The sequence below is a fragment of the Eschrichtius robustus genome, chromosome X, assembly GCF_028021215.1.
Source record: "Eschrichtius robustus isolate mEscRob2 chromosome X, mEscRob2.pri, whole genome shotgun sequence".
NCBI classification, from domain to species: domain Eukaryota; kingdom Metazoa; phylum Chordata; class Mammalia; order Artiodactyla; family Eschrichtiidae; genus Eschrichtius; species Eschrichtius robustus.
In genome coordinates, this window is record NC_090845.1 from 1,612,704 (window position 1) to 1,624,352 (window position 11,649).

The following is an 11,649-nucleotide window of genomic DNA, read 5'->3' on the forward strand; positions in this document are numbered from 1 at the left end:
GCTCCGCCCCGGCTCCGCCCCAACCAAGCCCCGCCCCTGCCGCTGGAGCTCCGCCCGGGCCTCACCCCCCCCCCATGAAGCCCCGCCCAGGGCCCGCCCCCCCTCGGAGGAAGCGGCTCCGGACCGCTTCCGTGCCGGCCCCGAACGAAGCCCCGCCCCACCCACGAAGCCCCGCCCCCAACCGGCAGCCGGCGACGCGAGCTGGGCGCGGGCTGGGGGCCTGGGGTGAGGGCGGTCTGCGGGTCCCCAGAACCCGGAGACCAAGGGGCACCTTGAGAGCACTGAGCGGGCGATGGGGGAAAAAAAAGGAGTGTCCGTGTGAATCGGTGTAGGCGTCCCCGCGGGTGCCGTGGGGGACGGAGATGAGGGGTCCCCGGGGCGCGGTGGGGGGCGGAGATGGGGGTCGACGGGGCGCAGTGGGCGTGCGGCACGTCTCAGCCTCAGCGCTAGTGCTGTTTGGGGGCAGGTCATTCATTTTTGTGGGGCTGCCCTGGGCGATTGCAGGGTACTTAGCAGCATATCTGGTTTCTGTCCACTAGATGGCAGTAGCTGCCCTCCAAGTTGGGGACAACCGAACGTCTGCGCATGTCCTATCCACTGGGGGACGGAATCGCCCCTCGTTGTGTGCCTGGGCTATAGATAGATGATAGATAGATAGATAGATAGATAGATAGATAGATAGATAGATAGATAGATAGATAGATAGATAGATAGATAGATAGATAGATAGATAGATAGATAGATAGATAGATAGGCAGACAGACAGACAGACAGACAGATAGATGGATAGACAAGGTGAATAGATGATTGATAGATACCATGGATGGATGGGCAGTTAGATGGATGGATGGCTACAGATACATAGATCGTAGATAGATAAATAGATGTTAGATAGATGCTAGATGGATAAATGATAGAGATAGATTATTTATTAATATAGAGACAAATAGATATGACGGATGGATGGTGGATGGATGGATACATAGATAGATACACAGATAATTAATAGGTAGGTGACAGAGCACATATATATAAACTAATACATACCTACGTGTATGTAGATGTACATGTGTCTGTATATATATATGGTATATCATGGTATGCGGGATATATCAACGTGACATCCTAATATATGTTTTGATGGCATCGTAATGTCCAGTTTTTTTCCCCTTAACTTTCTGTGCTGGGTGATCCCGCACAAGGCATCAGATGGTCGTGCAAACCAGGTCCCTGTGCACCAAGCCCCCCAGGTCCCCACCCTAACCCCCTCTTGGTTAACCCATCAGAGGGCTGACCACCCACCAGCAAGCCCCTCCACAGTGAGTTCTGATTCACCGTGTGGACTCACCCTGCCCCAAACTTTACCCGTTTTGGGGGAGTCATTTCCTGATTGGTTGAACTTTACGTTTCCCTCAAATGTCTAGAGTTAGAAATAATTCTTCTTTTCCTTCTTCTTCTTTCTAATTCTAGGCATTTCAAGGAAATGTAAAAGATCAACCAGTCAGGAAGCATCTTTATCACGGAATCATCTTCCCCCAGACAGTGACAATGAATATTTAGCTGGAAAGGTCAGGATGGAGGCATAAATACCTGTTTTCAAATTGCACAGCAGAAAAGGTGCCAAACTGCCCGCCCTCCAGCCGAGCTTGAGGCGCCCTTACTGGTTCTCCTCTGTCGATGCTGGCGTCACTGAGTTTTATCTGGATGAAGACATCAGAGAAGGTATTGCAAAGGCAAACTCGAAAACCATTTAATGAAGGATCACTATCCAATGGGGTCAATTCCCCCCGAATCTCCAGAACCAGCCCCGAAGACTCCTGTTCAGTTCAATGCACAAGCCAAACATCTTGCTTAAAAAAATAGACGGTTTATTCTGAGGAAGTTCTAGGTGTACAGGGCAGTTGTCAGCATAGTACTGAAGCTCCTCAACCACCTTCCCCATCCTTCCCCGCCGTGTTAACACCCGACATCCCGGCCATAACGAAGAACCGACATCGGTCCGTTTCGAAGGAGGGATCGGTGTTGGAATCTCGCCCGTTTTCCCAGTGCTCTTCTGGGATCCAGTCTGCGATCCTCTCATTTTCCTTAGATGTTCCACCTTCCATCTTTCTCAGGATTGTTGACAAGGAGGGGAGCAGGCTGACGGATGTGTTGATGGTTTTGACTTACGCTGTAGGAAGGTCTTGGTGACAGACAAACTCAACAAGGTGACGAGGAAGGCAAGAAAGGAACGGTGGTTGGCACGGGACACACTTTAAATTAGGGATTTAGCCAGGGACGTCCGGCAGAAGTTACCAGCCAAACCTGGGTCCCCACGGGTGTGGGATGGGACTCTGGGGCAGGTGCTGGGTTCGACTCCCTGCCGTCTCACTCACCAGCTCCGGGCCACCGTTGTGGCCTTTATCGCTGAGTCCCACAGCAGTAATCCTACACATCTCATCCCCCTTAGGAACACGCCCTGCACGTTTATTTACATCCATTCCTACGCTAGAGGTATTTTAACAGCACTAAGGAATCTCACTGGCATTACAGAATCGTATAGGTTTCCAAAGACAGATCAGACACTGGAAGAAAAAATAAATCAATGTCTTTGTGCGAGAGCTTCCAACAAACCACCTGCTTTTAGCATGGATATTTTAAAACAGGCTCAAGTAAAGAGAATGACATAATGCAACCCCGTGTTGCCATCACCCAGGCTCAAGCATTGTGAGCCATCGGCATTCTGGCAGTTTTCGTTCATCCAGTCCCCAGATACGCAGGCACAAATGCACACACGCGCGTGCACACACAAAGACGTGGGCGCATGCACGTGTACACGTGTGTGAAGTGTGCGTATATGGGTATGCACGCACGTATGTATGTGCATGCTTGTATTTGCTCTCGTATTTTAAAGCAAGCATCAAGCATCGTAGCACTCCGCCCAGGACTATTTTCATTTACATCTTCAGCCTTTTAGGATTTCTTTTAACAAAGCCAAAGCCCCATCATCCCACCCAACCAATCCTGGATTCCACCCCACGCCCCGTTCGTGTTCTGCTGCCCCGATTCATGCCAGGAGCCCAGAACAACATGATTCTGCCGTCCTTGAAATTCCAGGGAGCCCGGTGGGAGGGTAATGGGCTGGTTCGGCCGTGAGATGGGAGGGGTCTTGGCCAGGCAGGGGTCTCAGGAGTCAGAGAGAGAAACCTGTCCGCCCAGCACATGGGGAAAAGTCAGGGATGTGGGTCTCTGCGTTCCTCCTTCTCCCACACCCTCCCAAGAGCTGAATCACAGAATCACATCTTGGTTTTTTTTTTATGTCTATGTAAATGCAAATGTGTTATCCTTTTACGGGAGGCTTAAGAGGGCAACAGATTGAGCGAGTGTGTGGGGAGAACACACACGTACACACACACACACACACACACGCCCACAACATTATTAAAAGGCTGAAAGAGGGGCAAATCCTGCCCTGGGATTTCAGGTGATCTGACGGACCTCTCGGACAGGCTGATGGTCGCCTGAAGTTCTGGATGGAAATTCCCAGCAATTCGAAAGACCCTGTCGGACCTCCTGAACTTCGGTGGAATTGGGGGCCCCTAGAATGCAGAAGTCACGGGGGCGTCAACAGCACTGGATGGCTGAGTGGCCGCACAACCAAATAAGGGCTGGCAGAGCCCTCTGTGACCCAAAGGCTAGAGGGACGTGACATCCACTGGGGGAGGGTGTTACTACCTAGACTGGCTTCCTCTGAATTCAAGATGTGACGCTTAATCACAAAGCAGCAGAAAAACGTCCTGTGAGGGTGGTTTGAGGTTTTTCACAGCTTTGCAGCATCAGACACTGGAGGCCCACGCCCAGACGTGGGTGCCACTGTCTCTCCGGCTCAGGGTTTCCGCCCCCGGCCTGTTGCTCGCTCGACCTGGCTTTCTAGGGCTCGGCTTTGGGACAGTCAGGAAGAGTGGGGGGACGGCACGCCATCCATGGACCATCCAGGTCCCTGACACGTGCCCTTTTCTCGTCCCTTCCGCCCATGGGCTCAAGTCCTTCCTCAGGGGCACGTCCGGCTGTCCCTCTGAGGCTCCCGAGGGTGGCTCTCGGCTCCCTGTAAACACAGGAACTGGCTCGGACGCTGTCCTCTGTGGCGATGTCCCAGCTGCGTGGCCTGGAGCGGAGGAGGGTGAAGGGGACCTCCAGGCTGCACCTCCAAGCCGCGGGATTGCATTCCACAAAGCAGGTCCCACCCTGGGAGCCAGCGCCAGGCACCGGCCCTCCTGCAGTCACCCAAGCAGGTGCCAGAGGCTCGGTCTCAGAATTTCAGAGTGTGGTGTCTCCTGGGGCAGCCATAACAAGTTCCCATAAACTGGAGGCTAAAACCCCAAACAGACCTGCATCCTCTCCCAGCCCTGGGGACCAGACGTCTGAGGTCGAGGTGTCCCAGGGCCACGCTCCCTCCCCAGGCTCCAGGGGAGGGTCCCCTTCTTGCCTCTTCCAGCTTCTGGGGGCTCCAGGCGTCCCTGGGCTCGTGGCCGCCTCCCTCCCGTCTCTGCCTCTGTCTTCCTGGGGCTTCTCCTCTGTGTCTGGGTCTCTCCTCTCTGCCCCTTTGAAGGACCCTGTCGTTGGATGTAGGGCCACCCTGATCCCATAGGTCACACCTTGCAGTTCCTAGCAGACATGGACTTTGGGGAGACACTGTTCACCCCAGTAAACGTACGTCTGCTTCTCTTCCAACGTGACCAGGTGCTTCCAGGACATCAGCTCACAACCCCCACCCGCATCTCTGACCCATGGAGGGGACGTCACCTGCCCCACAGCCAACCCACCCTGGAGGTCCCTGAGCCCCCGCCTGCCAGCCCCTCCAAGGTCTCACCTTATAGGCTGCAGGGCTGTTTTCCTTTCCCAAGGGAGCCCTGAACTCAGTTCTGTGCATCTCCTTGTGATGTGCAAAGCACCCAAAAGCTTGTTCTTTCAGGCAAATCCCGGCCTCCCGGGAACCTGCTGGTTTAGGATCCTGGGCACTCCGGGGACGGGGCCCCTTATCTTCCCAAAGCAGCCCAGGTACTGGGGCCGGCCCAGGTGTGTCCCAGGTGCTGAGCAGACCTGCTACGGGCTCATGTGGTCAGTGCTCTCCCCTGGTCCTCAAAGGATCCCACGGGTCAGGCCAGGAGCCCCTCCAGACCCCCAGGACGACTTGCTGTGGCCCGGGGTTCTCAGCTGGGAGGGGGAGCCAGAGAACGGACCGGAGGGGGCCCCCCTGAGGCAAGCTGCACCCCGAGGCGGGTCAGGGAGATGCAGTTGTAGCTGCGAACACTCAGAAACTTGTCATCCGCCCAGAGACCCTCGGTCCACACCTCCGGGACGGACGTCCTTCCGGTCTGGGGGCTGTCGCTCGGGGATATTTAAGGAGAACCCGACCCCCGACGGGAAGCCCCCGTGTTTGCTTGGCTCCGGGGGGCGGGGGGAACCAGGTGATGTCGGGGGGAACAGATGAGGTCGCAGGGACCCATGGGCCCCCAGAGCACGGGGCCCGAGGTGGCCGGTCCACGGGCACGTGGCCAAATCCCAGCACCCGGCGGGACGGCGGGTGGATCGCCCGCAGGGCGGGGGAAGGACCCCCGCCGCCCTCTCCCGGCTGCCCCTCCCCCGCCCCCGAGGGCGCCCGGCTCAGAAGACGCTCTCCTGCCGCTTGACGCTGGGCCGGCCGGCGGCGTCCAGCCCCTCCGCGGAGCGCACGGACTGCGTGCGGCCGGAGCCGAGGCTCTCGCGGCACCCCTCGGGGCTGCCGGTGGCCAGGGGCCTGTAGCCCAGGTAGCGCCGCATGTGGAGCTGGAACTCACGGGAGGCGAAGTAGTAGACGAAGGGGTCCAGGCAGTTGTTGAGGCAGCTGAGGCAGAGCGTGAGCTTGTACACGTGGTAGTAGCTGCGGCCGAAGAACAGCCGGCTGACCACGTGGGCCAGCAGCACGAAGTTGTTGGGCGCGAAGCAGGTGACGAAGGCCAGCAGCACCACGGCCGCCAGGCACACGGCGCGCCTCCTCCGGGCCTCCCCGTGGCGGTCGGCCGAGCGCAGCAGCGCGAGGATAGTGGCCGTGTAGCAGACCACGGTGACCACGAAGGGGATGAGGAAGAGCACGACGAACAGGGTGAAGAGGAACGCCGCCCACGTGGCCACGCTGGGGAGCATGGTGGACTTGAGGACGTCGAAGCAGGTGACGATGCCCAGCGCCTCCACGGCGTAGGTGAGGTCCGTGCGCGCCAGCGGCGACAGGGCGGCCAGAAGCAGGAGCCACGTGCCGGCGCAGGCGGCCGCGGCGTAGCGACGGCAGCGCCAGCGGGCGGAGGCCAGCGGGTACACGACGCCCAGGAAGCGGTCCACGCTGATGCACGTCATGGTGAGGATGGAGGAGTACATGTTCGCGTAGAAGGCCACGGTCACCACGTTGCACAGCAGCTCGCCGAACACCCAGTGGTTGCCGTTGCAGTGGTAGTAGATCTGGAAGGGTAGCACGCAGGCCAGCATCAGGTCCGTGACGCTCAGGTTGATCATGAAGATGACCGAGGGTGTCTTGGGCCCGATGTGGCGGCACAGCACCCACAGCGAGAACAAGTTGCCGGGGATACTGATGAGCGCCACCAGCGAGTACACCACCGGCAGGACCACCGCGATGGCCGGGTCCCGCAGCATCAGGAGGGTGGCGTTGTCTGGACGCGTCAGGTTCATGTCCATCCTGGAGCCGGGCGTTTGGGGGCCGATCTGGAAGAGAAGAGGGGCGCCAGGGGTGAGAGGGGCGGACGACGGGGTGTGCTCGCGCAGGGGCGGAGAGGTGGGAGGGTCCCCGGCGCCCGAGGGGCGGGCAGCTCCCGCTTCCTCCTCCGCTGACCCTCCCTCCCTTCTGGTCCCTCTTCCCGCCCTCCACCTGTATCCCAGACCCAATGGATGCTAAGTTCTCAAGGGCTGTATCACCCACAAAAGCTGCAAGGAACCATCTGAAAACACCCACCACCGGCTGCCCGGCTCCTGACCCAGCGTGGGGGTCACAAACCTGCCCCTCCATCCTGCACTGGGTGGTGGGGGGGGGGAAGAGACCCCGCACCGGGACGTGGAGACCCTGTGTCCTGTCCCTGCAGGCAGCAGGTGTGGGATCAAGTCTGCCGGGGCCAGAGGACACAGGACTCTTCCTGTAACTGCCCACAGCCCGGCTGCACCTGGGTCACTGCACTCCTGCCCCTCCCCTGGCAACTTCCTTCCTTCCTGCGACTTGGAAGCATGGGGAGCATGCTGTGAGGCACGGTGCGGAGGCGTCAATGCTGGGGCCATGAGGATGCAGGGCAGTGAGGCTGAGGTACAAGGTTACAAGGTTACCAAGGGAATGACTCTGTTTCCAACATGCAAAGCAGCTTCCCTCGGATGCTCTGAGCCCCGGTTTCTTCACTGGCACACAGTGAAGTCAGGGTCCCCCCACCCCAGGGCTGTGCTGGGTATCGCAGGCTGCCCTCCCCGACCACACGGGTGTGCTGTGCTGCTGGCGTCGCGGCCCCAGCAGGATAGTTAGTAACTGTCACCCTGGGCCTGGCCTCCTGCCTTTGGCCCATAGCCGCTCATCACCCCAACACCCCAGCTCCACTCCCTTCCACACTCGGGACCCCAATCCCAGAGCACCCATTGTGGCTGCTCCTTTGGGGCAGGGGGGATGTTGGGGCCCCTGAGACATCATCTCCATGTCCTCCCTCCCTCCCTCCCCGGTGCTGTCACAATAACCCTCTTATTGTGACATCACCGGTAGCACCAGCAGGACATGAAGATAGAAAAGGGGCTTGGAGGTGTGCTGGCGACACGTTCCCAAACTGCAAAGGGGAGTGGATGCCCTGCCCGGCCCCGGCCCTGATGGGGGCTCCTGGGGGTTCCCCCCAGACCACACAGAGCATCCTCTGCTCCTCCCCCAGTGGTCCCACAGAGGAGCCTCCCCCGGGCGGCTCCCAGCCGAGGGAGCCCGGGACCATGGTTGAAGGGAGCGGAGTCTGTCTTGCGAGCACCTGCTTCCAGGTGCCACGTCCCCGCCGTCCCCGCCGTCCCCGCCGGACGTGGTTTTGGAACCCCAGCGGCCTCCTTGCCTCCCGGGAAGTGCACAGCAATACAGGAGCCCACGGAGAGGCCCAGGTACCTCGTGGGGCTGGCAGCCCATCCTGCTGCAAACCATAGGGAAGACGGAACGGCTGATGGGCGGGCGTGTGACATCTTTGTTCTTGTCTTGACGCCCCAGTGAGCTCCCAGAGCTTTTCCCAAGCATAGGACGGGCTCTTTGTGGGCAAAGGAGGATGCAATCGGAATATGTATTACAGGAGTGGGGGAAACTGCCCATCAGGTCACGGTCTTAAAAGCAGACGCTGAGGTTTCCTGGAGAAGAAGGAATTCTGAGTCCAGACAGCAAGGTCAGCTCGTGCCTGGGTCTCAAGCCCCACCCCCTGCCCTGCGGATTTCACACTCACCAGCCCCACAACCGTGTAAGCCAATTCCTTGAGATAAATGTCTTTATGGATATATTGTATTTTACATTTGTAGGTACGTATATGTGCAAATATAGGCATGTGTGTTTGTATACATGTGTACACTTATGTATATATATATCCTCTTGCATATAGTTGTATGTATGGGTGTGTATATACGCGTGTGTGTGCATATACACACGTATCCGGTCGCATACATATCATATTGCATGTATACATACGTGTCTATACACAATACACACCCTATTGCCTGTATACAGTGGGTTGGCCAGAAAGTTCGTTCGGGTTTTTCCGTATGGTCTTACGGAAAAACCGAAACAAACTTTTTGGCCAACCCAATATATGTGTGTGTGTGTGTGTGTGTGTATACACACACAGATATATATCCTATGGCATATCCATGCATGTGTATGTATATATATACACATGTATTTTCAATTGCACAAGTATGTGTATACAATTTATGTGTATATATGTAGACATAAATATGTATATAAATGCAATAGGGTATATATGCCGTAGGTTATATATGTGTGTGTGTATATGCACACATATATATACATGCATGTCATAGGCTGTCTATGTGTAGATGTACATACACATCTATGCGGTAGTGCATGTGTACACATACATGTACTTGCAATTGAATATACATATGTATATACATCCTTCTAGCTCTCCATCCTTAGGTTTCTGTTCCTCTGGAGAACCCTGATGGTACAGAGCTAATGGTCCTGAGGGCCCTCCTGAGGCTGGGGAACCATGACTAGATGCTCGTTACTTTTATGCTGACCCTCATGTGAAGAGACAGTGGGTTTGCATTTCCAGCCCCTTCCATAGAGCACTTGGGATAACAGAGGTGGGAGGTCCCTGCCCACGACGACACCTCCCACCGGGTCCTCACGCCGCGCTTTATCAGGAACGTTAAAACCAAAACCAGTTGGGAACAAGTGGCTGGGTCTCCTGCCCATGTTCATGGCGTGAAAGCTCCTGTTCTTTGCCTGGAGCTGCTGGGGAGCACCAAGCCTGCCCTTCAGAGCTCACGGAGCAGTCTGGAGCTAGAGCCCCAGAGCCCTGGGCTGGGCACCCATGCTGACGCCAGGTCCCAACACGCCGGGTCCCTCCTGCAAATATGGACATGACTGAGGTGTGGGAAGAGGCCCTGGACCTGGTCTGGAAATGCAAACCCTCTGCAGCCAGTGGGTTCTGAGCTGCTGGAACCTGAACCGCTGGCCCTTGAACCTTGCACTCCTGAACTTCTGTTTTTCCCGCTGATCTTCCCCCCGCCCCCCGCCCGCATGACAGAGACGTCTGCCCAGCTGTCCGCACACCCGGCTCCTGACTGCCGGCCCCTCAGACCCGCAGAGAGGGAGGGCCCGGGCCCTGCGGGGACAAGGGATCCCTGGGGCTGCCTACACCCCGCCTTGTGGGCACAGCGGGTCCCTGTTTCACTTTCTTTCTAATTTCTCATGTAAACACAACCCAAAGGCAGCTCCTAGTTCACTTCTGTTGCTTTTCAAAGTCTGGGTGACGGCTTTGCTGCCGTATTGACCTGGATGATACCGGATTTCTCTTTCTTTGAATGCTGGACAAAAGAGCTTTAACACTTAAAGTAGGAAAAACAACAACAAAAATACCCCAACAAACCAAACAAACAAACACAAAAGAAAGAAAGAGAAGCGCGGCGTGTGTATTTTCTCACTTTCAAAGATGGCACCCAAGTTGGGCCACCTGACCTGGAGTCCACCGGGTGGGGACAGCTGGTGGGGGTCAAGGACATGGCTTAAGGATGCCATAAGGGACCGTTAAGTGTGCTGTTTGGCTGAGGATCTGCCCAGGATGCCACGTTCCTGTAAGGGGCCGTCTGCAAGCCGGGAAGAGGGTCCTCACCAGAATGTGACCCTGTTGGCACCGTGATCCCAGACATCCAGCCTCCAGGACCGGGAGAAATAAATGCCTGTTGTTTAAGCCACCCCGTCTGCGATATTCTGTGATAGCTGCCCGACCTGACCCAGACAGACATTATCCTGATGGCCTCAGCCCGTGGCTGCAGGCACCTCAGCACCACGTGCGCTGTTGTGGTGACACGGCTCTGGTCACAGGTGTGTATTCCCTGCACCGCACCTCACAGGGCCCTGCATCTGGCTCTTAGGTCTCACTGATGGATTCACCTGGGTTTTGACTCACTCCACGTGAATCCAGACTTTCCTTCTGGCTGCGTTCACCTGGAGAAGCCCTTTGCCCCCAAGGGTTTGGGACTCGGAAACTGGAGCTGCAAGCTTGTGCAAACAGCATATCATGTAAAAGTCGGCCGGGTCTCAGCCAGCCTGGGGGTCTTTCCCTGGAGCCCAGCGTACACCCCACGAGAGGAAACTCTGCCATCTGCCTGGGGTTTCAAGGTCTGTGTTTCTCACTGTGCCTCTTCCTTCTCTTCTCGAGATCCCGTCGGGGATGACTGAGTTGCTATTTTGCCGTTGGCCGAGACTGTCCCTTCTGCATTTGACCGCAAGTGTGTACGATGCCGGGGCTCCTGAGATCAGGGTGTGGGGCTCAGCTGGGCGTCAGGCCCCTAAGACACCCACGGCTCCCATCCCCACTGCAGTCTGACGTGTCCCGACATGGTCACAGGGGCGTCCATCCCTGGATGTCTGTGAGCAGGAAACGTGGTCCTTGAGCCACCGGGGAGACCAGGGCCCAGCCTTCGACTCTGATCTGACTGCAACTCCCCTTTCAAGCCTTCCTGCCCTGCTCTTTCTTCCTCTGCAGGGGACGCGCCATCTGTGGTGAGTGTGCACAGCGAGCTTCCGCAAACCCACTTAAAAATGGCCCGCGTTTCGCTTTGAGTGGGAAGCTTTCTGCTCCGTTGGCTCATGGCCAGGTGCCATCCTACGGTCATTGTGTGTGTGGGGGTGCTGGCCCCTCCTCACAGCCACCCACCTCCATCCATCCTCGGCTTCAGGCGGAAAAGGGAGCCGTACTTCTCGGGGTCCCCATGGATGCTGCAGCGGGACCCATGGAAAGGAGAGATGCCCATAATGTACAGAGGACGGGGGGTGACCGGGGAGGCTGCTGTGTGTTCCCGGGGGGATGGGGGTGGTGGTCTGAGAAGACCCACGACGGACAGAGCTTCACACAGAGAACCCATCCCCCTCGAGCGGAATTCCGA

At 57.1% G+C, this 11,649-nt stretch overlaps 1 protein-coding gene across 1 annotated transcript; it reads right to left on the reverse strand.

The window, feature by feature from the left end:
* Window positions 1-5,643: 5,643 nt before the first annotated feature.
* Window positions 5,644-6,705, reverse strand: P2RY8 (P2Y receptor family member 8). The gene has a single exon (XM_068532473.1). It carries the CDS (start codon window positions 6,703-6,705, stop codon window positions 5,644-5,646), a length of 1,062 nt encoding a protein of 353 aa, XP_068388574.1.
* Window positions 6,706-11,649: the final 4,944 nt, after the last annotated feature.

Excerpts from the sequence above, each read along its gene's own strand:
- P2RY8 (XM_068532473.1), bottom strand. The coding sequence starts at position 6,705 with ATGGACATGAACCTGACGCGTCCAGACAACGCCACCCTCCTGATGCTG.